At 42.4% G+C, this 27,220-nt stretch overlaps 3 protein-coding genes across 5 annotated transcripts in view; 2 read left to right on the plus strand and 1 right to left on the minus strand.

Moving 5' to 3' along the window:
* Positions 1–1,229: 1,229 nt before the first annotated feature.
* Positions 1,230–4,150, minus strand: POLE3 (DNA polymerase epsilon 3, accessory subunit). Its single transcript, XM_010997396.3, has 4 exons — positions 3,751–4,150; positions 3,565–3,650; positions 3,098–3,216; positions 1,230–2,831 (listed from the first exon to the last, which is right to left on the minus strand). Exons 1-4 carry the CDS (start codon positions 3,814–3,816, stop codon positions 2,659–2,661), a joined length of 444 nt encoding a protein of 147 aa, XP_010995698.1. The 5' UTR covers positions 3,817–4,150; the 3' UTR covers positions 1,230–2,658.
* A 21-nt stretch (positions 4,151–4,171) lies between these two features.
* On the plus strand, positions 4,172–18,497 carry C10H9orf43 (chromosome 10 C9orf43 homolog). Its single transcript, XM_064490436.1, has 14 exons — positions 4,172–5,614; positions 6,435–6,634; positions 6,736–6,886; positions 9,243–9,300; positions 10,912–11,012; positions 12,337–12,403; positions 13,123–13,295; positions 13,976–14,126; positions 14,475–14,535; positions 14,813–14,874; positions 15,111–15,171; positions 17,253–17,332; positions 18,003–18,078; positions 18,286–18,497. Exons 1-14 carry the CDS (start codon positions 5,607–5,609, stop codon positions 18,495–18,497), a joined length of 1,461 nt encoding a protein of 486 aa, XP_064346506.1. The 5' UTR covers positions 4,172–5,606.
* A 41-nt stretch (positions 18,498–18,538) lies between these two features.
* The window catches only part of RGS3 (regulator of G protein signaling 3), a 135,110-nt gene continuing 126,428 nt past the window's right edge, over positions 18,539–27,220 (plus strand). For 2 of the 3 annotated variants that reach the window (XM_031450240.2, XM_064490435.1), the window contains exons 1-2: positions 18,539–18,673; positions 20,818–20,919. The gene's annotated coding sequence lies outside the window, so the exon portion shown is untranslated. Of the gene's footprint in view, positions 18,674–20,154; positions 20,174–20,817; positions 20,920–27,220 lie in introns of those variants that run through there. The other variant, XM_064490434.1, reaches the window with a different exon arrangement.

The following is a 27,220-nucleotide window of genomic DNA, read 5'->3' on the forward strand; positions in this document are numbered from 1 at the left end:
GAAATATAATGTTGTACACATTATATGAAACATGTTATAGATATTACTTCAATACATTTTTTACAAAATTAGATACAATTAGAAATGAATAAATATAGAATGAATAAACTGGAATTAAACTTGAACTATTTCAATATTCCTTAATGTTCTTCTGCTCCAAAAACAATCAAATACTTGACACTGCCTATGATGTCTACTAGAAGCCAGAGATTAGTCTTTAATTACACAGAGTGCAAATGTTACGCTGTATATGTGTCCACTTTACATTCTCCTATTATGAAAGAGAACAAATTTATCATAGACAAGATTGTTATATTGATTCTTTCAAAGAATCTCAGTGCTCCTTATAAAAATGAGGATTCTTTCCAGTTCTGAAGCTGTTCTGTGAATTCAAAGGGAAATGAAAATGTGTACAGAAGAGAAAAAAAAAAAAAAAACAAACCCAAAACCAAAAAACCCCAAAGCCTTGTGTACATGGCACTGTGTAGAATTTTGTTATCTTTTAAAACTCCCCTTTCTCCTAGGTATTAATACTGCCAAGTTAGAGATGAGAAAACTGAAGTTCATTATACTTGAAAAAAATTAATTGTATAATAACCAATTATGAAGGGCTCATCAGTGTATGCTATTTTCCCAGAGACAGTACTGTGACACTGTATCTGTTTTATCATCAATATAAATTTCAAGGGAGAAATAAGAAACAAATATATTGAATAACTTTGGCTTTCATTCAAATATAACTTTGAGAGGTGGAAAAAATAAAGGAATGCTGTTTCTGCTGTGAAAAAAAAAAAGCCACTGGGTCTAATGCCTGTTGAGGTTGTATATCTGTGAAATATGATTTGAAAAGCTATGTAGATTTGAGGTAATATAGTGTTATAGCTGAAATCATGGCGAAGCAGCAGCGTTCCTTAAGGTTTGAGTTAATACTTGAAAGCATTTAGAACAGTGCTGGACACACAGCAGGGACTCAGTCAGTGTTTGGAGTTGTTGAGCATCTTTTATGTACAGGGTGCCCATTGCAGCCATGGAGGGCTGTCACTGTGGTTGAAGAGTAGCACCCTTTCCTGTTGACGAGCAGCATCTGCTGGTCATCCAAGATGATGCAGGATCCCATATTTACAAGGGTCTGGTCCAGTCTGCAAACCCAAAAACTATATAGAGCATCATCAGTGGGTCCTCCTCAAAAGCACACTTATAAACAAGCAGGATGAAATGGGAGTCTTCACTTTTAACAAGAATGTTCTTTATTTATACAAAGCATTATAATTTTCTCAATATTCTTCACTCATTTATCACAAACTTTTCACTGTATCCATTTATCAAATTAACAGTGTCAAACTACACTTCACTACCTGTCAACCTCCAAGCACTCTACTTAGAGACAAACAAAAAAGTGCTTGAAGCACCAAATGGAAAGAGAAGAAAAGGAAGAAAGGTCAACAGAGATACTTCAGAAGCAGTTAAAGAGGATGGTTTTGGGGGAGGAATTAAGATTCTTGAGCACCATCAGATTTCCCTTATGGTTCAGAGGTTTACAAAATCATTTTTTAAAAAGATGAGATTAGAACTAGGGAATTGGAGAAACCTATACTTTGGGATATTAAGCAGGTCGTCAAAGTTTGTGGACAGCAAGAAGTGAGAAAAAGGACAGAAAGTGGGAATGGGGAGCAGAGGAGAGGCTTAACAGAGACAGGAGGTAAGAAGCACAGAGGGACAAAGCTGTGCCTAGAAGAAATAAAGTTTGGAACCTGTCATGAATTGAAGGAATGAAAAGCCATAGTCACAGGTCTGAGAGATGGAGTACAAGAAGAGAAAGCCTGGAATTTTATACCTTCCAGGAGGTGATGACAAATCCTGAAGCTGTACAATGGCAGGCAGTGAGGTGCATTTAAGACTAACCGATCTGTTTTGTAAGAGTAAGACACTGGCACACCCTGGCTTGACTCATTCTACTCTACACTGCTGATTTAAAAGCATTATGTGCCCAGAATGTAGCCACCCAAGCAGGTTACATGCCTATAGGCAATATAGAAGAGCTCCAAGCCAAATGAGTGTGTAGAAACCAAAATTCAATTAATGTTACTGCCAAGTGAAGAGACAACAGAACAGATTTCATTGTTCTCCAACACCCTTTTAGTAGTTTCCTAAAGCTAAGCCATCTGATCACTTGTAATAAGCTAGTATTGCCAAATACTGTACAAACAGGCTGACCATGATCAAAACCCCAATTTTTCCTGAGCCTTGACTGCCTCTGTGATCTGGGAACACAGTAGGTAGTATGGAAGTTATTATTACTTTTTTAGGGGGTGGTGTGGGGTGGGGCAGGTGGGTGGGAGGGAACTAGGGGTCAAAAACTGCCTAACTATATATGTAAGTAAACAAGAGAGAACAAATCGACCAATTAAATTAGCCATTCAGAATCACTCTTGCCAAAAAGTCATAACCTTCAGACTGATTAAGCAAAACAGGGTTCTGCTACTCAGATGCTCTGAGTCTGGGAAGTGCTGGTTTTGATGATGATTCTAGTCAGTTTTTATTTCGTTCTTCTCAGGCTCTTCTGCCTAAGACTACTCTGCCCAGCAGGAAAAAGCTTCACACAAACGTGTACCACGTTTCAAAGTGGTACCTTCCAAGGTGCCAGTCTCTGCATCCTCTTCAGTTGTCTACTTCCTCTTCTTCATTCTGTTCTTCTTCTTCCAGCCTTTCCTCATCTTCATCATTGTCCTCATCCCTGCTCTTGTCTTGCTCTTCTGAGTCTGTTTTTTTGTCTTTGTCTTTCTTCTTTTGCTCTGAAGCTTCCTTCTTGCCTTTCTGCTCCCTCCTGTATGCTGTAAGGATGAAGGAGGGGGTTAGGAGGCAAGGCTGAACCAGACTGCAGCAGTTAACTCTGTTGCATAACTGGAAAAGTTGAGGCACAGAAGGAAAAATAACCTGCCCAGCCATCAGAAAACAGATATGAGGTATGCTACCTAAGTCCTATCCAATACTTGTTTACTGGACTCAAAGGGATCAAAGCTGATAAAGACTCAGGGCCAGGTAAGCAGGTCACACACGATGAACATCTACTTGGTTAGGAAAATGAAAGGGTAGTTACCTTCCAGAGCTTCTTTTAACGGGGTAATGAACCGCTGAAACTCCATCTCCTCCATGGCTGAGAGGACATCACTGGCATTCAGTGTCTTGCGTTTCCCTTTCATCGCGAAGTTATTGGCACTGAAAGATTAAGGGCTGTCAGACCCCCTCTTGCGGCATATGGAGTGGGTGGGAAAAGGAGCATCCAGAGGTGGAATGGGTAAGCCTACGTCTTAGATGCATGCGTTTTTGTGACACGGTGGGTCCCTCCCTTTCCTGTACAAGAGTTAAGACAAAGTTATTCTGTTGTTTTATTTCGTTTCACAGCTTGTAGGAACTGGATGAGGACTGTGAACCCCCCTCCATTGAGGTAGAACATAATTATTGGGATTTTGGGGGCTCCATTCCACGAACTCCGAACCAGGGGGTCTCTGCGCCTCCCTTAAGCCTCAACCCCAGCTAAACTCTGGCCAGCTCTGCCCGCCTCACCAGGATGTGGCGTACAGCACGAAGACGCTGGCGGCGCGGGAGATGGCGCTCCGGGCCTCCTTGGAGATGTTGACACCGTCAGGGAGCTGTGAGAAGAGCGGGGGTGAGCAAAGCTACTGGCCCAGGGCCTGTTTCCCCCTGCCCGCTCGTCCGCCCCTAGCCCATCGGTCAGCCGGAGCTGCTCACCGCCTCCTTGATGATCCTGGTGATGACGGCATTGGGCAGGTTTAGATCCTCGGGCCTCTCCGCCATTGCCACCGCCGGGGCCCGCGCCTCCGGCCTCCTCTTCAGGCAGCTACAGCGTCCGGACTTCCCGCGTAGCCACGGTTTGACCCAACGAGGCTTCCGTCCCGCTCCGCGTAGCCCACGCTGTATCCCACAGTGCCCCGCGCGCCATAGCTTCGCTCCTCCCCTCCAGCCCCGCCTCCGCTTCCAGTCGCCGGTGCGTCCGAACTTTCCACGCCGCTATGATTTTGCCCCAAGGGGCTTCCATCTGACGCCACCGGCACCCGGCGTCCCTTCTCAGGCTACTTTCCCTGCTTCACGCCACCACCACTTCTGGAAATTTCTCAACAAGTATGGCTCACTGGGGCTTCCGTCCTTTCCCCACAGTGCTCTGCGCTGCTGCCTGGAGACGGCGCAGCCTGGAGGCTACCGTGGGACACGAAGGCGTGGACTGAGCGGCGGGGCGGGGCCACCTCCGACGGGAGGTGGGGCCCTTTGCCCTCCTCACCCAGCCTTGAGGTGCGGCGTTTTTCCCAGTGGGCTTCGGACTTCTTGCCGTTTTCGGTTCCTCTTAGCCCTCTGAGGTCGGATTCTCTCTTCCCTGTTCCGGAACGAAGCGGGGATTCTTTTTTTTTTTAACTCTGCAGGTGCTGATGTTCACCCTTAATCTTTTCACCCCTCCCAATTTTGTAATAATGGTATTAAGGATAACTGTTACCTAAAAAAATTTTAACGAGAACCACTTTGCCAGTATAGTGGTAGGGATGGCGACACAGACAGAGTTGGGTATGACTGGACCTCGGGGCTCAGTTCGGGCTGGTCAGGTAACAAAAGATCAGTAAGCAGCCTGTTGTAAGAATAACATTCGCACTCAAAAACAAACCCTGTTAAAGTTGGATTTATTTTTCAGTTCTTCGAATTGTTCATCATGCATCTTTTCGAGTCTAAAACATCAGCATGGTTTTGCAGTGGCTTTTTAAGTTGTATCATTTTCATTATTTCATACGTAGAAATTGTCCTTACTTCTACTGAGCAGAAATGCTGCTTTTTTTCTTGAAACTTGCTTTCTCAGGTCACCCTTAATTTCCCTGTTTTTTGATAGAGACATGAGTACAGAGAAATATTTCCTTATTATGAAAAAAGCAACAGCAAATGTGTTGATAAATGGCAACCGAAACTGTTTCGGCTAGAGGTTATAGAGTTTGGTGGGGGAACTCTCCATTTGGATAGAATATATTTGGTTTGAAGTTGTCAGGTGGTTCTCTGTTCCAGCCAGTTGCTGTCTAGTTGGGATTGGGCCCCCTGTCTTAGATATTTAAGAGAAGCCGGAAATCTGGACGTTATGGACTATTTCCATTTTTAAATAATGGCTCAAAAGTGAAGGCCAGACAAAGCAAGTCATAGGCCAGGTGCAGTCCCAGGCCAATAGTTTGCTATCTTAGATTTAAATTATAAGCTCTTTAGAACAGGGGCTTACTTTGTTCATTCTTGTTCTCAATGCCCCTAACAGATCCCCTCACATATTTGGTAGTCAATAAATGTGTTGAGTAAAAGAAAGAAGAAATGGCCACTTACCTTAAAAAGTTATTAGGGATCAGGTAGTAGTGATTGCCTAAAACATTTCTAGAGAGAGAAGAATGACATTTATTGAGCACCTGTTATACATCATACAAAAAGTGCATTATCCCATTTAATGCTTCTACAATCCTACTGAAAAATTTCCCCATCCCCTACTTTATGTAAGGAAAGAGGCTGAGGAAAGTGAAGTCACTTACTCCAGACTATATAGCCAGTGAGTGAAAAGCCAGTGGCTTCTGATGCAACTGTGAGTCGACCGATTTGCTGTTTGAGCAAACCCATTCGTTTCTGTTGGGTATTTTAGCTGCCTGTATGAGAACTGGAGTGTGTTAAAAGGGGAAGCACGTCTTCCAGATGTTTGAACCATCTAAAGCACTTCTGTGACTTCCCTCAGTATCTGTAGGGGATTGATTCCAGGAGCCCCTAAGTTTTCGAAAATCCACGTATTCTTAAGTCCCATGTACATTAGTTGTAATTTGATAAGGCTTTTTGGAGATGATGGCATCTCCTTCCTAATGATTAATGAAGAGGAAAAGGCAAGGATGCTAATATTTATTTTGAACTATATACCAGACCTTTTAATATCCATTAAGTAAATTTTATGATGACCCTGTTGTGAAATAGGCTTATCCTCATTTTACAGATGAGGAACTGAAGCTCAAATTGGCTAAGTCTCAGGTCACTCAGGTATTAATTAAATTAGAAGAACTTCTGAAATCAGTCTGCACCCAGACTGTTGTCATTCTATGCTGAGATTTTTTTCACCCAATTCTTAATTATCCTGTGACCACGATTTATCTGTGTGGTTCAATAGAAATATTTTGTGCTTGCCTCTTGGGGAGTGATAGAAATGTTAGCTCTCTTGATTGTGGTGGTCATTTCATTGGTGTACACATCTATCAAAATTCATCAAATTGTACATTTGAAATATGTGTAGTTTAGTGTACAAGAGTCATACCACAATAAAGGTGTTTAAAAAATATTTTGTGTGGAAGTCCAAATTAATATCTGGACTCCATGGCTAATATATAATAATACTCCCTAATTATGTGGTGATGTTTCTCCAGAGGGCTAGAGAGCTGCAAGATTGGCTTTTGTCCTGAACTACTTGTAGCTATGGACTTGCCAGATGAAAGCCAGTGGGACGAAACTACCTGTGGCCTAGCTGTTTGTCAGCATCCACAATGCTGGGCAACTATTCGCCGGATTGAGAGGGGCCATCCTCGAATTCTGGGCTCCTCCTGCAAGTCTCCTCTGAATGCTGAAGGTGAGTTAGCCAGCCCTGTCTCCTTCCTTACAAGATCTTTGAATTGTTTCTTTGGCTCCCTTTTGACATGTTACGTGTTTTCTTCTGGTCTGGTCTTTCAGACAGACTCCCAGTGCTCACCCTTGTAAACATCGCAGATTCCTGCTTCCAGGCCAGGAGACTTGCCCATCATCATTTATCAGAATTTACCTTCACCAAGCCTCACTCTTTATTGCCTCAAGGTTCAAAGTTTGGCTCCGAATTTCAAGGCAGGTAAATTATCATGGAGTCTTCCTTAATGGGCTTACTACCTCAAAATTCTCTGTTAACTTCCTTTGCCCATGCAGCAGACTTTGAGAAAGCTAGATTAAAAATAAAACATCAGTTTAGTTAAAGCAGTGATGAATAGGCAATGGGAAATAATAAGAAAGCATTCTTACTTGTGTTGTAGAAGTTGGTTAAAATGAGGGGTGTGTTAGTTTTCTAAGGTTACCATAACAAGGTGCTACAGACTGTTCAGCTTAAACAACAGAAATGTGTTTTCTTATGGTTCTAGAGGCTAGAAGTCCAAGATTAGGTGTTGGCAGAGTTGTTTTCTTCTGAACCCTCTCTCCTTGGCTTGTTGGTGGCCGGCATCTTCTCTCTGTGTCTTCACATTGTCTTCCCTCTGTGTGTGTCTATGTCCTAATCTCTTCTCCTTACAAGCACACTAGTCATATTGGATTAGGGACTGCTGATATGACCTCATTTTACCTTAATTATCTCCTTAAAGACCCTATCTCCAAGTATAATTAAATTCTGAGGTCCTAGGGGCTTAGGACTTCAGTATAAGAATTTGGGGAGGCAGAGTTCAGCCCTTAACAGGGAGTAGCTTCTGTAGGTCATTAGAAAACTGTGTCAATATGCAGTCTTTCTTCTCTTTTACTTTTAGGTATTAAATTATTTCTAAGCTCTCAAAGGCAGAAGCAATGGTTTCTTTTAGAATCGCCTACAAAGCCTAGGCGCCCAGTTTGTGCTTATTGATGTTGGAAGCTAAGGGGGAGGTGTCTGTGGAAAATTTAGACCTAAAATTCAAATACCCCGTTGCCTGGAATCAAAGCACTAGTGGCGGCACTTATGGTGATTTCTTTTCTTCTGTTCAGTTTACGCAGCCCTTGATGATTTCTGTAAGGGTAAAAGTAGTATAGGAAAGGATAGGACTACTTTCTGGTTTTCTGGGACTTGAACCCTGAGAAAATAGTGGCTTTTTGCAGTCAGGGCCTGTCAAGGCAAACCATGACATCATTTGTTTAGTCACTTACTGAATTCACAAATAAATCTTAGTGGGGGCCACTTTGCTGTGTGCTGGGGACACAACAGTAAATAAGATGCCTCTAAGGGGCTTTCAGCCTAGTTGAGGAGGCAAAGAACCATTCAGTGTGATGTGTATGGAGAGAGGAATGCCCCCTTGTTATGTGGAAGCACCCAGGAAGGGCTTCTGACCCAGGGCACTGTCTTTTGTGCAGGTAGCATCTGTGCCTAGACCTGAAATCAGAGCAGCCTAGTAAAGTGGGAGTTGCACGTGGAAAGTGGACAGGAAGAGAGTTCTAGACTACAGCACGTGCAAAGTCTTGGAGGCAAGTGGAAATTCTTTAGGTACAAGGAAAGTAATTTCATGTAAGTTCATTGTGTGTAGAACATAGAGCAGGAATAGGTCAGAGAGGAGGCTAGGGAGCTGGAGTAAAAAGCACAGGCCTGTATCATGGAGGCCTTCATAAATTAGGCCAACAAGTTGGGTCTTTATCTTACAGCTCTTTGCAACCTTCATTCATTATACATTTATTTAAAAAAAACAAATAAAATAGCAAGTGATATGAAAATGTAAAGGGTTGATGCTCTCTTTCTATTATGGTAAATATACATAACATAAAATTGACTATTTTAACTATTTTTAAGTATACAGTTCAGCACCATCAAGTATATTCACAATGTTGTGCAGCCATCGCCACAATCCTTTTCTAGGACTTTTTCATCATCTCAAATAGAAACTCTATCCATTAAGTAATAAATCCCCATTCCCCCCTCCCTCTAGCCCCTGGTAACCTCAGTTCTATTTTTTTGTGTCTGTGTATTTGCCGATTCTTGGTACCTCACATAAGTGGAATCATACAGTGTTTGTCCTTTTGTGTCTAGCTTATTGCACATTGCGTAATGTTTTCAGGGTTCATTCATGTTGTAGCATGTATCAGAATTTCATTCATTGTTAAGGCTGAAAAATATTCCATTTTATGTCTGTGCCACACTCTATTTAACATGTTTTTGAACATCTATATCAAAGGTACTTAATACATTTTAATTGATGGTGACGTAGCCATCTGTAGTTGGAGAGAGAGAGACGCATAGGCTCTTCAGTTTGATGCAACAAATAGTTGTGAAGTGTTTGTAGTGTACAGTGTTTGGTTGGAAGCTGTTCTAGGGAAAACAAAGAGACACAACTTAAGGAGATGGTGAGACCGTATATTCATTTGGTAAGTATTAAGCCGAGGGTTTTCTGTAGATAAGTAGGAGGCTTTTCCTCATAGTACCAACTTTATCGTCCCAGTAAGTCTTTTGTGACTCTGTTTCATGTTTGGAAACTCTTATTTTTTAGGCCTTGGAAGGATTTACCCAACAAAGACTTGATAAACCGTACTAATAGATCTCCCAAAGTAAGTCACAGGTTAAAAAGAGTACTTCCTCAGCATTTTCTCTTTACTAGTGGGAATAAATTATTTGCTTTTATTAAACATTCAGGATGACTATAATCTATCTATAAGGCTATTGGTCATGATGATGATAACTGTCTAATATTGGACCCTTATTACATGCTAGGCTCTGTGTTAGTGCCTTTACATACTATACTGTTCCCAGAAATCCCAGACGCAGTGGGATTGATTTGTGGCAGTTTGGTGTAGGTAAGAATTTCCTGTCTTTATCCTGCATAGAGCATGCTCAGCTACTAAGTAAACACTGTCATCTCACAATACAGGGAAATTAGAATGCCAGAATATCAGCTCTAAAATGAGCCTTAAGTCCATCTACTCTGATGACTTTGCAACTTTTAAAACTATGACCTATGGTAAGAGATACATTTTACAACAAAATATCATGAAACAATTCTTACTCTAACTATGAGTGATATACTCTGATATTTTCTATCCTATTCTATTGTATTCTATTTCATTTTTAAAGAGTATAGTCTACAATTCACAAAATTTGATTTCATGCCCTATGAATAAGTTGCAGCTTCAGTCTGAAGAACGTTGCTGGTCTGTCTCATACATCTCACAGTTGAGGAAACTGAGGTCCAGACAGGATGTGATTTGCTAAAACACATAGCTAGTTAGAGGCAGAGCTAAATTAGAATTTAGGAAGAAAATCCCTTCTACTTGTCTACGATAGGGATTTACTATTCTTTGCCATCCTACTGGATGCCTGTGGTGGAGAGTTTAAGGGACTAAGAGAGGGTAGATGGGTTTGAATGGATGAATGAACAAATCACTTACCTCTTTGACCTTTAAGAACAAGAAGGTTAGATTAAGTTAACCTTAATTTTAAATTAATTTTAAATTAATTGTTTGACTAGATAATACATGCACATGGTTCTAAACTCAAAAAGCATAAAAGCTTAAAAGGGTTTATAGTGCAAAAAAAGTCTTCCCTATCTCCCCCAAGCCAATCAGTTCCTTTTCATGGGGACAGCCTAATTTTTAATAGATTTTCCCCCTGCCTGAATCCTACCAGCGAAGTGGACTAGATGATTATAAGATTTCTGTGAGCACCTGTGTTCTAGTATCCAAATGTGAAAAGAGGTATGACTTTAACTTTTATGTAGGTGCCTATGATCATAGACAGGCTATAAAAGTAGAGAACTTGCTTCTGCCTCTGTCAGTTCCCTCCCTGCTCCCAAATTGTATTGTATTATCTGTAGGGAATCTAAGTCTTTGGAGTGGAGTGGCAGAATGAGTAATGTACTCTTAGGTAAGCTCCAAGGTATCCTCCTATGGATGGGGTTGGGGGTTGCTAAATGCCACCCTAATGTCAGGGAGGCAGGGGAGATTAGCCACTTGCCAGTGCTCACTCTTGCAGAGTACCTTTATTGACACCTGGTTTCTTGGGGGAATGTTATGAAGATATTTTGAAGGTGGGAAATGTCTTTCTGTCATCTTCTAAGCCACCATACTTTTTTGGTTAGCAAGATAATTCAGTCCTTAGTCTGGTAATGAATACCATCAGTGGGTACCTTCAAGCCATACATAGGCTTTATATCTTTATCTTAGCTGTCAGTGCTGAATTTGAATGAGACACAACTTCCCAGTGCTCAAGATGTTAGAAATATGGTTGTAATCTGGATCCCAGAAGAACCAGAGAAGCATGTGGGGTGAGTATCATGTCTAGAACTTGAGAGTCTTCAACTCCTGTGTTCTGCAAATGCCTGCTGTCCTTTGCAGGCCCTCTTTTTGTCATCTCCTTTTTAGCCACCTCATTGCAGGAAACAGGAGGTCAAACAGAGAAGGTTATGGTCTCTTGCATTTGCCTCTTGCTACATTGGAATTCTTGTTAAAGCACTTTGAGATTCATGTGTTGGGACTTTTCTACATCAAATTCTACCTAGCAGTAAAGAGCATACCAGATAGGGCCCAATGTATTTGTGAGGTTTGATTAAGAAACAGATGCTTTTTGACTATCAGTTTTTCTTAGCCATCAGCAACTAGTAAAAAAAGTTTTCAGTAAAGTGCGTGAATCTTTGGTCTCAACCCTAGGACTAGTACAAGATGAATAGCATAAAGAACTTCTGTGCAAAGCTGGTGTGACAAAGTTGATTTGGTAAAGGCCCCAATGCTTGCTAATATTGACAACCATTGCAAGAAAGTGGTTTTTCTTTTGTGACTGTTGAGGCTTTCAGATTCTTGTTGAGTGACTGTTCAGAGATGATGAGACTTTCTTTTTAATTTCCTTTCAAAGTCATGTGAAGTCTTCTTTACGTATGCATTTTTGTGTGAATATATATAAATATATATATATATATATATATATTTTTTTTTTTTTTGTATGAACAAAAAACTCCTAAGCTTTATTTCCTTTTGTGTAAAAGAAGCCCAGAGGTAGGTAGGTCACAGCTAGTATGTCAGCTCTGTGAGATAATCAGAAACCAGAGCTCCTTCTAGCTTTTTGGGCCATCATCCTTAGCCCATGGCTTCCATCTTCTGATGTGCTTCATGGGAGCTTTTAAGGTCTAAGTTGATTGCTGGAGCTCCAGCCATCATATCCATGTTCTAGACAAGAAGGAGGAGGAAAATGACAGAGCTAAAAATATTTGAGCACCTCTTTGCTAAGCAATGAGAATTCAGTTGTGAACTAAATAGACTTTGTCCTTGTCCTCCTGGAGTCTTGTGGTGATGTGATTCAGAAATTATAAACATCACCACATCTAAGTATATAGTTACTAATTTGGATTGATGCCATGAAAGTAAATAACTGGATTGTATGAGAGCGTGATGGGGAACCTGACTTAGATGTGGGGGTGGTGGAAGGGAGGTTCTTGTTTTTACCAGCCTCTGGGCAGCACGTACCTCTGGGCTCCCAACCAGCCATCTTTGAGTACTGAATGGAGGATGGAAATTTTCACGGTCATCATTCATAAGTATCCTTGGTGCTTCTGTTTAAGATGTCTGGGAATAAGTTGTGGTTATTCTTATTTCAAGTCTTGCTGAGAAGAAGCATATTGTTACCAGCCAGGATGGGAGGATGAAAAGAAAGAAATATACAGAGGTAAGTTTGATGCTTTGGCCAAATCTTCATGCTATTACTCTGTAGAGTTTATTTTTGTTTTCCTTTCAGATATCTTCTCCCTTCCCTTATTCTGTCTTTAAATGAACAAAATCTGAAAAAGAAAACCCTCTTAAGGGATAATTACCAAACCATTTTCTATTCCTTGAAGAGACGTTAGGAGGAACTGTTGGGTATTCAGAGAGAATTCTTGGTTGATTATAAACTAATTTTCAGTACGATGAGAATAGAGTATCAATGGACTAGAAGTTATAATGGACCTGTGCTTCTGATTCTACCATTCCTTGGGTAAATATATCCTTGGGTAAGTCCCAGGGCTGGAAGGTTACTACATTTGGAACGTAGTGTTTTGGTCCATTTTGTTCATTGCTGAATCCCAAGCCCTAGCCCTGTGCCTGGCACATAGAAGGCTAGTAAATATTTGTTCAGTTTGCTCGGTGAATAAATTAATAACCTTCTGGAGAAAAAAACAAAACAGAACCACTAATTCCCGTATGGTCTGAATTCAACAATAGGGTTGAGGAGCCAGATAGGAAAGATGTGGTGGTTCTCATAGTGCAGGGGAGGCGGGGATGCTGGAGTAGGTCTGGAAAGACGGAGCTTCCTGTACCAGAGTTGTGTTGGGAGGCTGGAATGTTGATGGGAAGAAGTGGCATTGAAGACAGTGCTTCAGGGAGTTCTTTCCATTGTCTCTCTTCCAGAAAGACAAGTCAGCTCAGTTCTTCTATGAAAACCAAAACACAGAAACACAGTTGGGACCTCTAAGGACAATTGTGTCTCCTCCCTCCCCAGTACATTTGTTTGAGCAACCAAGTTCGGAATCCGCACCCTTGTGGAAGCGATGTGACATGTTACCTCAGGATCTCCTGGAGGAGTAAGTATCACGTAAGCCTGTGGGAGAACCGAGCATCATGTTTTCCTTAGAAGCTGAGAAGGGTCTAAGCACGTGCTCTTTCTGAGCAGGGAGGGGAGAAAACTGTCACCCTACTTGGTCACTGAGTTCTTAGACTTATCAATATACAGTGATGACAAGAATCACCACCATTTGTTAAGTACTTCCCGTCTGCCAGGCCCTGTGCTGCATATATTCTCTCACTGAAACCTCCACCAGGAGCTAGACACTATTTGCTCTTTTTTTAATAGATGAATTATGGGTAAGTGGAAGGCAGGATGGATGTGTGGTTTGGAGGGAGACAGCCTTTTAATTTTGTATTGAAATTTACTGCCTTTGTGAATTTTGGTAATTTTTTTTAGCCTCTTTAATCTTCATTTTCCTTGTTTGCAAAATGAGGATAATACGGCAGGTTGGGGTGTTGTAAAGGTTCATTGGTATAAAGCACATGAGCCTGACATGTGTCAACACTTAACCCTTTCAGCTATGATTATCACAGTTGCATCTGAGAGCCGTTACTGGGTCAGCGCCTGTTGGTACAGGCCTTCTAAGGCCCGGAGTGGACATTTCTTTAAATTTGGAGCCCTTTTCATCTCTTTTTCCTGAGCTGCATTCTCCAAGAATTGTTGTTACTGATGGTCTGCTCTTGCTGTTCCCTTCAGCCTCTTACTGGATAAAGGGAAACCCATACCTTATCCAGAGATGAAGACACATTTGGCCATGATGAAAAAGAAACCTCCCCTGGAGAAGAGCCACCCCGACAGTGCCATTTCTGCTAAGATGTGTTTAACTGTACACCGCCTCACCCTGCAGGTGCGAGCTAGGGAACCTCAGAGACAGGTGTCTGCGTGTAAAGCCGAAGTCACCTCTCAAGGCTGGAAGAGTCAACTTTCTGTTTCTTCTTTCTCTTTCATCCTTCCACTCTGGATCCAGGCCCCACAGAAGGGCTAGGCTGTACATGTGAAAGTACACGTATGGGGAGAGGTTTCAGGAGAGCAACACTCTCTATTTCTTCTGCACTTGGCTCCCCACATCTTTTCCCTTCTCCAAAGCCCCTGGTACAGCGCTGCTTGTTGACTAAATGGATAAATGCATTCAGGGATACATTTTGGGAAAGGGAAAGACCTATAGTAGAGCTTTTCTTCTTTTATTTTTCTCCAGAGACCAGCATTGCGATACCCTGAACATTTAAAGAAACTCAATTGTAATCTGACAACAGAAGGTAGGTTTTCTGGTGCTGCCAGAGCTCCAGTTTCCATTTCCCTTCAGCCCACATTTCTTATACTTGATCTTGGTCTCAGTTCAGTTATGTCTGTGGCCACAGGTCACATGTAGAACTCAGGAAACTTCAGTTTCAAAAAGCGTCCTCCCCTGCCCCTCGGCTGGGTCTTGACCAGAGAGACAGTGTCCCCACTGGGGAGCAGGGTGCAGCAAGGAGCCTGGCGGAAGGGCGGGAGCCGTCAGGGAGAAGAGGACTGAGCTGGCTCTGTGGTCACCAGGTCGTAAGAGGAAGCAGCAGCGGCAGCAGCAGAGGAGGGTGAAGACACCTACTAGGAAGCAGGTAGAATGGCAGTGAGGGGTGAGGGGACCCCAAGGACTTGCTGGGCCTGGAGCAAGTAGGTGCAGCCTGGCACGGGAGGGGATGTGTGGGAGGTGGGAGTCTCCCTGTTCTGTCTGGTTGTAGATACAAGCTTCCTGTGTGGTTATAGATACTAACTTCCTTCTTTTAAACTCTTTTTGAAAAGTTTTCTTCACTTCCAAAAGTCCTAATTCAGTTCCTTCTCATGTGGGTTTCAGGAGGCTAAAAAGAAATCCAAGAGTGAACCAGGGAGTCATAATGCTTCGCAGAAACGTTCAGGTGCCATGATTTATACCACGCTGTGGTAAGGGGAATGTGGGCTTGGGAACGAGAAAATCCCAGGACATAGCTGAAGACAGGAAAAGCTGAAGTTTTTGTCATTTGGGGACTTGCCTGTCAGGCACTCAGAATTCTCCTTGGAGTGCTTCAGTTTGGCTGGTCCACTGTGTATCATCCTTCCATCAAATATTTACTAAGTAAGGGAGCTGGACCAGATGTCTGCTTCACATGCGGATTTGAGAGATGACCACAGGCATGAGTCAGAGTCATTTTCCCCTTGGGTCCTACTTTAGAAAAAGCAGCAGTTTGAGGATGAAGAGTAAGCCCAGGTTATTGAAGAGAATACTGCTGGGGGCCCATTGGCCAATGGGGCAGGGAAGAGCCAGGACCCCTCTCCAAGCCCTAAGAGAGGTCTAAGGAAGCAGAGTCAGGGCCCTCCACCTCCCAGCCACAGGTTAAAGTCTCAGGAGCCTCTCACTGTCTAGCCCGACCCAGGAGGCAGAGAGCTAATTCTTGACAGGCGATTCTTTTCCTCTAGCCTTCATGCTGGAGACAAGAGACCCCCCCTTTTGGAGTCCTTCTCATGTCTGAGCTGAAGGATATACTTACCCTGGTCCCTCTGATGTTTCTCAGCTTGGGTGCAGAATGGGAGGGAAGGAGAAAGAATCCTCCTAAACCATGGAAGAGTCTTCTACCCTAAGTAGACTGGACATTGCTGATTGTAATGTGAAAGTAACTGTTTAATCATCAAAATTTACTCTCCAACCCTGGGGCCGCTGGGAGGGCCCGGTGAGATGTTTCCTGAGAAGGATGCTGCTCTTGGTTTATTTTCCATCTCACTGAGCTCTGATACCAATGGTGTCTTCTAGCCTGAAGATCTAAGGCTCTTGACCTTTACATGGGAAGTAGACAGAACTGGGGCTGTGGCTCAGGGTGGAGTTACTTGTCCAAAGTTAGCCCTGCATCCAGGGTGGTCAGCACTCCCAAGTTTCATTCTGGTGCCTTTCATTCCTCTTCCTGATGCCTCCAATAGGAGCAGCTCTGTGTGGGTGACTAGGGGTGCCCCTTTGAATTCTTTTCATAGAGCAGTGGCTTCTCACTGAACTGAGGAAGGCCTCATGGCAGAGATGATTTTTGCATTGGATCTGGAAAGTTTTCCCAATATCGATGAGACTTTCTGGAAGTGGGAATAGCATGTGCAAAGGCATCTTGGAGGCACGTGGCTGCCGGGAGCACTGAGCAGTCTACTGTGGCCGTGGGGTCAGGTATTTACAGGAGGAGGTAAATCAGGCCCAATAGCCTAAGATGTTTGATCTTCATCCTCCGAGTCAGTGGTGCTCCACCCTGTCAGCACCCTGAAATCACCTGAGGAGCTTTTAAAACCCTAACACCTGGGCTGCACCTCAGACCTATTACATCAGAATTTCTGGTGTGGGGACCCAGGCCTCAGTGGTTTTTAGAATTCCCCAGTGCTTCCAGTGTGTAGCTAAGATGAGAACCAGTGCTGGTGGGGAGGCAGCCCATGTGTTGAACATGTTGATTGGCTTTCCCTTTTAGCATCATATCTCTGGTGACAGCTTGGAAGATGTTCAGTTAAAGAAAGGGAGACTGGCAGAGGAAAGAATGTATTAGGGACTAGTTGGGAAAACATCTGATGGAAAAGAATCATAGATCTAGAGTTTTTTTCTGCAGGGGAGGATGTTCACTTTCAGAAGCCAATATGGGTACATTAGGGATGACACAAGAAGGTAAGAGGAATATTTACAAACTGAAAAGGTAGAGTTAGAGTTTCTTTTGCTGTATGGTGTATAGGCACCTGTCCCTTAGGTTTCTTGGAGGAATCCTGGATCTTTTAACACACACTTTACCCTAATCGCTAATTCTGTAACAGATGTTGTCACAGTCCCAGGCGAACAGAATCACCAGTAGAACTCAGAGGGCCTAACTCCCTTTTACCTGCCCCTAAGGTCCTGTCTTGTCCTGGATGGGGAGTCATTTGCAGACTAGGGGTCAGCTAGAAGCCCTGCAGTGAGGTACGAAATACCGATAAGAAGAGAATTGAATTGATTTTGTGGTCACAGATCACAGAAATCTACCAGGTCAGGAAAGTCGCAAAAAGCAGCAGAAGCAGATGAAGATAGAAGGCCCCACCTTGAAACAGGTGAGAGGATACGGGGGCCATTCTGCTAGGGCCCTGTTTCAGTTGTCAGTTACTCTATAACAAACCACCTCAAAGATGAAGCCATAGTGGTTTGTTAGTTCTTGTGATTCTGTGGGTTGACTGGACAGTTTTCCTGGTCTGTCTTAAGGTCACTCATGCAGCTGCATTCAGTTGGAGGCTGAGCTGGGGATGTTGGCCAAATTATCTTAGTTCTCTTCCATGAGGCCTCTCCATGTGGCTTGCTTAGTCTTCTTGACAGTAAGTAATCTCATGAAAGCACTTTCTTAAGTGATGGGCCTGGAACTGGAACAGTGTCACTCACTTCTGCCACATTTTATTTGTCCAAAAAAAAAAAAATCACAAGTCCAGCCCAGATTTAAGAGGAGAGGAAATTGACTCCATCTCTTGTTGGAAAGAACAGTATGTGCATACAGGAATGGGAGGAATTATTGGCAGCCACCTCTGGAGGCAGTCTACCCTTAGTTGACAGCTGGGAATGGGGAAGACTGGATTCTGGCTTCATCTGGTCAGCCTGGAGGGTACAGAATGTGTGACACCAGCTTCTTTTTAGTTTTGGGTAGGTGGCATTTTATCTCATTTTAGACGTTAATGTCTCTAAGAAAAATCCTTTGTTCCCTAAAGTCCTGATTCAAGTTTCTTTTACACGTAGGCATTTCAGGATTCCACAGAGAAACCACAGGTGGACTACTCTAAGAAACACCTGGATTCATTCCCCAGTAAGAAGAGTAAGTTACTAGGGTGGAGGAACCTTAGTAAGTGACTGAGGACAGGGAGAGCTGAACCTATGTGGACCAGGATGGTTCACCTCCCTGGAGGGAACAGTCCTCATCCCTCAGAAGGGTCCTAAAGACAACCCAGCCCTTCCTTTTCTGTCCATTTTTCACAGTTGGGAGAAGGCTCCATGTGCAATTAATGACTGCATCTTTTTTTAGGTCCTGAATTACCTAGAATAGAATGCACTCACAAGGACATCAGGACTCAGATGGAGGTTTTGCTGGAAGCCCAAAAGAGGACCCCAAACAGTACTTCTGGAATAGGCTGGAACCCTGAGCTCAAACTGCTGAGGATTCTTCAGGCCACTGGTGATGAAGATGAGGAGAACCAGCCCTCTGGGGCACAGAGTGAAGAATCTCTGGAGGCATAGGTGGAAGGCATCCCCGGGGCAGCCTTATTCCAGAGCAGGATGCTTGGATTCCTGAGGACAGCGACCTTGGACATGAGGGCAGAAAGGAGAGGGGACTTCTACTTCCTGGAACCTTTACCAGGGCCTGACCTTAGGATTCTGTTTTCTTCATGGGCTGCTACTGGCTTCTAAAATAAGTGAGAGAGAAAAAGCCCCACCCTTTTCAAACTTAGACTGTTTCTTTTCCATTAGGGCCAGGATAATTTTAGTGATTAAACACAGCTGCTGCTTCATCAAAAGATTCATTCTCTGTTTTTAGGAGGAGGGGAGAGATGTTTTTTAGTATCTCTTTTCTGGGTCACTTTTATCTCCTCTCCAAAACTCTTGAAAGCTTTCTAGTTATAGGAAGGGATGAATTTGGCCTGTGGGAACCCCTAATTTGTTCCTAGCTTTCCCTCTCATTCTCTGGAAATGGTTTCTTTTGGGGATGGCATCTGCATCATTATCAAGTAATAGTCATTGTGTTATGTGTGTATGTGTTATGTGCAGTAGTCCTGTGTATAGTATGGAACTCATATTCCCAAGTTGCTGAGTCTGCAGGAAGATTTCAGTGATGCTGGTAAAGACTCAGAATTTCAGAGTCTCAGGGTCCCTTGTACTTGGTTTTCAGAAGGATTTTTTTTCATGTTTTTGTCCTTAAACTTTTTAATACAGAAAATTTTCAAAATTACACAAAAGAGAATAACAAAACTCATGTACCCAGTGTATTAGATTTGGGTAATAGAAGCCTGGGCCCCATGCCTCATGAGCATTCAGGGCCCCAGTATTCTCAGCAGCTCTGTACCCAAGATCGAGCCTCTTTCCCACAAGTAGGGGCTGGGTGGAAGAAGAGAACCTTCACCTGTTGGCTGTACTCACCAGAACTTAGCCTCAGCAACAGGTAGCTGGGGGCAGGATGAGATGTGATGATGTCCTGACCCTCCTGGGAAGTAGCTCTCTGACTTGGAACTAGGGGGAGAGGGAGCCCTGTGTCCTTGGGCTGCAGCAGTCTGGAGTAGGGCTTCTCACTGAAGTAGGGAGGAATGGGGGAGATGGTCCTAGGGTCACATACCATAGACTCCTGCAGCTCTTACTGAGGTTTTGTAGATTTTTTTGAATGTTTCTTCATTTGTTGTATGCTCTTAGAGCCGTTTCAGAGACTTAAAATAATTTTCATTTGTTTCGTTGGAGATCTGTTTGTGGAGCTCGTTGCACTATAAGGAAGGAAGTGGAACTCCGGACTGGGCCTGAGAACTTTTTATAAAGAGAAACTTACCCCTTATCAATTATTTTCTACCTTAAGTACAGTTCGTACAAGAAAGGCAGATTAAATGTTCAACTCCTTTTTAACATTGTCTCAAAACAGACCAAATTAGAAAGCTAAAACTCCTGCCTATCCATTCTTCCTTTTTTCCAAGCCAAATCAAAATCATATGACATCATTTGTGTTATAAGACTGAACTATACTTAGCTGAATCTTCATGGTGAGAGGAATCCAAGAGGCATTATGTGGGCTATTTTCCTGAAAATAATTATTTCTCAAATGTACATCACATTGCAGAATGACTTCTGTGGGCTAACTTAAAAATTTACAACTTTTTCTCTTCTCCTTAGCCTACCCTCAGACCTGTCCTCCCGAGCAAACCCGATTTCCAGTGGTCAGTAGTGGGGTGAGGATGGGCAGAGCTTAGCTTTAATTTGCTCATTTCATCTGAAGACTCAGAGAAGGTCTAACTATTGTATAACTAATTCAGCTACTTTACTTACTTAGTAAAGCAGCTCCCAGAAACTGGCACATTTTTTAAAGTTCCTGTTGATCAGTATAAATTTACCTTTTGAACCATGACATATTTTAAGTGAAAAGATATTTGCTATCTGAATACTGGCCTTTGCTTCTATTTTCAAAGGGAGAAAAAACATTGTAGGCTGAAACTTGTTTCATCTTTGTTATCTCAGTCCCTCAAATTTGGATAATCACAAACAGAAGTTAGGGAAATATAACCTGCATATCACATTATGGTTTTCAAGGCACTTTATACTATTTTGATTAATTATTTTGCCAACTCTATGGATAGATGTGGGTCGCCTCTGTTTTATAGTTTAGGAAACTGAGGCACAGAATACAGGGCTGAAGATAGTCCATTTGGGGCCTTTGGGTGAATTAGAAAAAAGGCGCCCTGTAAGACATTTTACTCCTATCCGCTGAAACATTATTTCAATGAAGATACAAATCTACGGAGATACAATGAAGATACAAATGCACTGTGTTCTGATGCCTCTCTGATTCCCTCTCTTTAATCAGGAAGGAAGGAAGAGGCCCTGTTGAAATGAGTTCACTGATGGGGAGGAGCCTTCATGAACCCTTTGCTTCAGCCTTCCAATGTTCTGAGAGAGGAGGAGCCAGGTAACTGTTGCTAACTGCCATTTCCCTACCATCTGGGCCATAGGAATCAGGAGAATTAAGGCCTAATAGCCAGGAGACTCAAGCCAGAATCGCTTGGGGATCCGCTTTACGCACGTAAGCAGAGAGGACTTAAGATTTAGCCTTTTGGAATATTGCCCTGGGAGCCTTATGTTCCTAAGAAACTATACTCTGGTTTCTTTTGTTCATTTCATTTTCTTTGTGATCTCTACTGGGGCTAGCCCACTTTATTTGGGTCATCGTTGTTTTCTGAGCATACTTCCCAATGATACCTGGTCCAGTTTGACCTGTGTACCCAAGCAGAGTCTATGAAAACATCTTCAGACATTCTGTGTCCACACTTCTCCTTGCAGAGCCAGCTGTCTTTCGTTATTGGTCCTGCTTTCTTGGGTAACAGACTCTGTTTTTCATTGTTTTGGGATTATAGAAAGTTCCCTTTGGTGGGAGAGAGTCAGGGTTTCATTCTTGGTGGCAGTGACCCTTGAAAAAAATCAGCTTATTCAAATGCACCTAAAGGAATTGTTTGCTAAATTAAGGACAGACATGCCTCTGGATTTTAGATGGAAATGATTAGAGGCTCTTTGGAATCCAGAAGAATCTGGGAAAAATTTTTATAAATTTTCTTTTTCAGTTGCCATAAGGTACCAGGGTATGAAATTAATTTGCTCTTCTGTTTATATATTTATTTAACAGATATTAAGTGATTATTATATGTTAGAAATCAACCCCTAGATTGTCTTGATAGAGAAAGGAAACATTTTGGAGAGATGGTGGAGCATCATTCCCAGGAATATAGCTAGAAATTTTACTGGATCAAGTGGTAAAGTTGTTTGAGACCACTAGGTGGTGTTATTATATTACGAAAATGATACTCTTCTGAGACAGGAGACCTCTATTTCTGAGACTGAGTATATACACACAGTCAAAGAAGCTTCTTTGTGAGTCACTGGAGGAAAGGCCACATTTCACTCTTTACATATGTGATCCAACTTAAATGCTCGAGGGGACTGGAAGCTCCTAGAGGGATGGGGTTGTGTCCATTGTCATGTTTGTAGCCCCAGGCTATAGCCCTAGCATGTAGTAGGCACTCAATAAACAAACAAACAAACAAACAAATAAATAAATGGATGAATTAGTCTTTGAACAACGTAGATTGTCACTGAAAGAACCATTTCCAGAGTGTGGAAAATTCTGGCAAATGCACACAGGCCTAGGATTTGGGGAAGTTGGGAGCTGTTGATGATCCTGACAGATCGCTAGTTGGGCAGAGACTCAGGGAGGCAGTGTTTGGGAAGGTAGAAACACCAACAGCGACCTGAGGCTCTTAAACTGCTTTTCATCTCCTCAATTCACCTGTTTGAAAATATAGGGAGGATGTAAACCAACAAATTTGGACTTTTTTTTTTCTTGAGTCTATGTTACTTCTTTCTAATGATTGCTCTGTTTTGGAAGGGGTCTTCAAAAATAATTTACTCTTCTCTTTGCCTCTCATTAATTGGTACCTTTTTTCATTCAATAATTTATTTGTTGTTCATTCATTCATTCCACAAATATTATTAATGTGTGCAGAGCACTGGTCTTGGCTGTGTGGTCATCGCTGACTTTTTCCTCTCATGGCCCCTTTGAGTTCAATTAATCACCAAATCCTATTAGCTGTAGCACTCAGATCCATGTTCTCCTGTTTCTTCTGCTCTTACGTTAGTCCAGGCCTCCATCTTCTTTCATCTGGGTCACTGCATCAACCCTTGGTCTTTACTGCTCCCAGTCATTCTCCCACCTTCCCAACACGCTCGTATGATCATGTTACTCCTTTCCTTAAAACTCTCCCTTGCTCTCAGGATCAAACCCAACCTCTTTTGCTTGTTTTACAAGCCTTACAAGGTAGAGCTGTGACCTGGTTGGGCCCATCTTTTCTCTCTCAGCCCCACTACCTCCAGCTCTCACCTCATTCTGTGTGTCCCAGCCATGATTTTTTCCTTTTGGTTCTTTTAATAAGTCCTGTCCTCTCTTACCTTCAGACTTTCCCCCGCCCCCTTAGTTTCCCTACAATCTGTAAAATTCTTTTCTTCCCCCCTCTGCCTGGCCACTTTCTATTCATTCTTTAGGTCTCAGCTTGAGTGTTACTATTTTGGGAAGCTTTTTCTGACCACTGTCAGGGTGAGGTCTCGCTCTTTCCCTTTTCCTCTCAGACTCTGTGGGGCTCACAGCTCGTCCGCTGCCACCTTCACTGCCAGACTGTTGGTTCTGTGAGTGGCACCTGTCTTCACTGCATATCTTTAGCACCTGGTTGAGTGCACATTGTAAATGCTCAATCATATATACTGAATGAGCGCAAATGAATAAAAAGCATATGTGACATATCTCCTCTCTTTGGGGTATCTGTGATGTAGCAACATGAGCTGAGTGGTACAAATAAGAGCTCCAGTGGTGAGAGGAAGGAGGGGACACTTTGGATGCTACCATCTGAAGATGAGTTAGGTTTTGGCAAGTGGAGATGTTTGTGGAGGTGGCCTTTAGGTGGAGGGAAGTGATGCAGGTGGGAAGAGTTTGGGGGATAGGCAAGGGGTGTAGTGTTCCTGTTTGGGAAGAGTGGAAGGTAGGACTGGAGACAGGTTGTGACAGCTCGTGACTAGATTGTTCAGGGCCTTGAGTGCCAGGCTGGAGGGAGTAGACTCTATCTGATAGCCATTGATGGCTTTTGAATAGCAGATGCTAGGACTAAATTAGTGCTTTAGAAAATGTTAATCTAATGGCAGTGAAACATGAACTGGAGGGAGACCAGCAAGACCAGCGAGACCAGTTAGGAGGCTATCATAGAAGTCAAGGTAGGAGGTGATCAGGGCCTGGATCATGCATAAGAATGGAGGCAAAGGGACGTGGTGCAAAAGAATTAAGAAGAATCTGGCAAGTGGAAGGAGAGAGAGGGAGGAGTCAAAGACTTCTCAGCCTGATTCAGTGAGGTGCTGTCATTATTAGAAATTGTGAAGTCAAAAGGAAGAACCAGTTTAAGGAAAGATAAAGGAATTCGTTTATCAGAACTTTACAGTGGAATTCTTGCTGTTTATGCTTTTCACTTAGGAAATTCGGTCTGTGTAGGGGACCAAAAAATGAAGCCCAAGTGGGAGGGAGTGACAGAGAGAACATAATGCAGCCGCTGCGGGCTGTTTCAGCTCTGCACTCAGTGGAAATACCTCCCAGAGGGAGGGCAAGATGGGGAAGGTGAATTTGCTCTTCCCCTTTTGATTTACAATACTGTGTGCATTTTATGGGTGACTAAGGGCTTATTTGAGGGTAATTTTGACTATTCACAATCCATGCTTTATATGCTGATTTTAGATCTGAATTCCTCCGCAAGATTTGTCTTCTTAAAATGTGTGCCAGACATTCGGCTGGGCAGTAGGCAGCTAGTAAGAAGACACATCTCAGTCACTGCATTAGAGTTGCTCACAGATGAGCTGGGGAGAAAGATATGAAAGAAGACAATTAGACTATAGTCTAGGTGAGCAGTCAGGGAGAAGGGGGTGCAGAGAGGAAGGAGGTAATTGGCTAGCATGTCAAAACAGAGGTGGCCCTGGGCCCTGGCTTTGGAGAGAGATCTGGAAGCCATCATCAGAGCAGGTAGGTGAGAGTAACAATAGGAATGGATGAGATCTTGGAAGGGGAGAATATTGAGGACGCAGGGAGACCGAAGGGCACAACAGTAACATACTCTCAGTAGAAGGCAGGAAGAGCCATGAAACAGATGAATTATCAGAGAAGTGGGAGGCAAGGGGGATGAGGACTGAGAAGACGCAAGTGATTTTCATAATAAGGAAGTCATTGGTGACTTCTGAGTGAACAGTAAGTAATGCTGGCAGAGAGGGGGGTCCAAGAGTGATTGGTAAGAATCTGGAAGCAAAGGGAATACCTGCCTCGTCTCAGTCATGGCTGCAGTAAAACCAACCAAGATATGTTTCCTAGTTCCCAATGAAATTCCCCTGGAGAATGTTTGGGATCTCTGGATGCCATGACCTCTGTCTCTGTATGATCTGCTACTGTCCAGTAATTAGACACTTCATCATCACAGTACATTGATCCATAAAAACACTTTGGTCTACATAAGCCTTATATTCAAGCTTGAGTGTAATCCATCTGAGCCACAGAGCTTAGCTGTGGTTATTGCATTTTATACTAAACATATCTATATTATTTTCTTCCAGCAGTAGAATCCACATTCCCATGTGACTGCGAATGCTAACTTGCTAATAGCTTTCCTGGAGTTTGCTTCTTGCAATTACCTCATCAGAATTTAGACAAGGCAATATATAACAATTTATTCCAGGATGCAGGGAGCTCTGGGTGTTTTTTTTTAGTTAATGGTTCCTTATCCTAGTTACATTGTCCCTTTAAAGAGATTTAAATAATAAGGAAAAAAATCTCCCTTATATGTGCCCACGTAATTACCACTCCTGGTGTTTTCTTCATTTCTTCGTGTGGATCAAGACTTCCATATGGTATTGTTTTCCTTCGGCCTGAAGGATTTTAACATTTCTTACAGTATAGGTTTGTCGGTGATGAACTCATTCAACTTTTGTAAGTCTGAGAAAATCTTTATTTTTGCCTTCATTTTATAGAAGATATTTTTGCTGGGTAAAGAATTCTAGGTTGGCAGTTTTTTTCTTTAAAGTTGTTGCTTCACTCTTCTGGTACATATTTGTGATAAGTCCAATGGTCATTCTTTGTTCCTCTGTATATAATATGCTTTTTTTTTTTCTTGCTGATTTCCCCTTTGTCACTGGTTTTAAGCAATTTGATCATGATGTGCTTTGGTATAAGTTTCTTCATGTTCTGCTGGGGTTCACTGAGCTTTTTGGATTTATGGGTTTATAGTTTTCATCAAATTTGGGCAACTTCCCCCCATTATTTCTTCAAATATATTTTCTATCCCCTACTGCTGGAAAAGCATCAGCTCACTGATGCTTTTTTTTTTTTCCCTGTCCTTTTGGGGTTTTTTCCTCTTTGTGTTTCATTTTGGATAGTTTCTATAGCTATGTCTTTGAGTTCACTAATCTTTTTTTTTAACCTACAGTGTCTGATCTGCTATGAATCCCATCATGTGAATTTTTTTCATCTCAGACATATTTTTCACCTCTAGATGTTTGATTTAGTCTTTTTTTAATGTCTATGTCTCTAACATGCTCTTAAAGTGCTTCTTGAACGTATATATACAGTTGTAATTACTATTTTAATGTTCTTGTCTTTAATGTTTTTGTTTAGTAGTTGTAATAATTATTTTAAGTCTATCATCTATGTCATTGCTGGATTGGTTTCTATTGATTTTTCTCTTTATTGTGGGTCACATATTTCTGCTTCTTTGCATGCCTGGTAACTTTGTATTGGACACCATTTTTATTGTGAATTTTGCCTTGTTGGGTGTTGGATATTTTTGTATTCCTATAAATATTCTTGAGCTTGTTCTGGGATGCAGTTAAGTTACTTAGAAAGCTTTTGATCTTTTGGGGTCTTTTTTAAGGTTTTTAAGATGGGAACAGAGTGTCATTTAGTATAAGGCTAATTAATCAACAGAGGCAAAACTCTTCTGAGTACCTACCCAATGCCCCATGAATTAGAAGGTCTTTCCACTCTGGCTGATAAAAATAAGAACTAATCCTAGTCTTGTAAGAGCTTCAGAGATTGTTCCTTCTAATCCTTTTGGGTGGTTCTTTCCCCAGCCTCAGGTACTTTCCTAATACCTATGAGCTCATCAGTGCTTAGCTGAAGATTTGAAGGAAGACCCTCTGCAGATCTCTGAAGCTCTCTCTTTGTGCAGCTCTTTCCTCTCTGATGCTCTGTCCTGTGAACTCCAGCTGCCTTGGCCTCCTGAACTCCTCAAGTTAAGGTTTAGGAGTTGGCCTGTCCCCTTTAGAAAATCTCTCCAGGCAACTGACTGGGGCAATCACAGGGCTCACCTTGTTGGTTTTGTTTCTCAGGGATCACTGTCCTTTGTTGCGTGATGCCCAATATCTTGAAAACGGTTGCTTCATATATTTTGTGCAATCTTTTAGTTGTTTTAGGTGAGAGGGAAAATCCAGTTTCTGGATTGGATCGAGTCCCAAGATGTTACTCCATCTTGGCAGGAGGCAGAAGTTTACCTTGTTCTTTAAGTTTGAAAAACTTTTTTAAGGCCTCTGGAGCCCTTGACTATGCCAAGCCAAGTTGCTTGTTATCAGATCAGGAAAAGAGGTGCTTCTTGAAGAGGCTAAAAGGGCTTGCAACATAACTGCAGGGAAGCTGAGCCATTCTA

Source organism: Camelus dromedarius, chromosome 10 (assembly GCF_036321535.1).
Source record: "Camelus dromedarius isolate mCamDro1 chromosome 10, mCamDro1.pat, whole genome shotgun sequence".
Lineage (NCBI taxonomy): Eukaryota > Metazoa > Chordata > Mammalia > Artiodactyla > Camelidae > Camelus > Camelus dromedarius.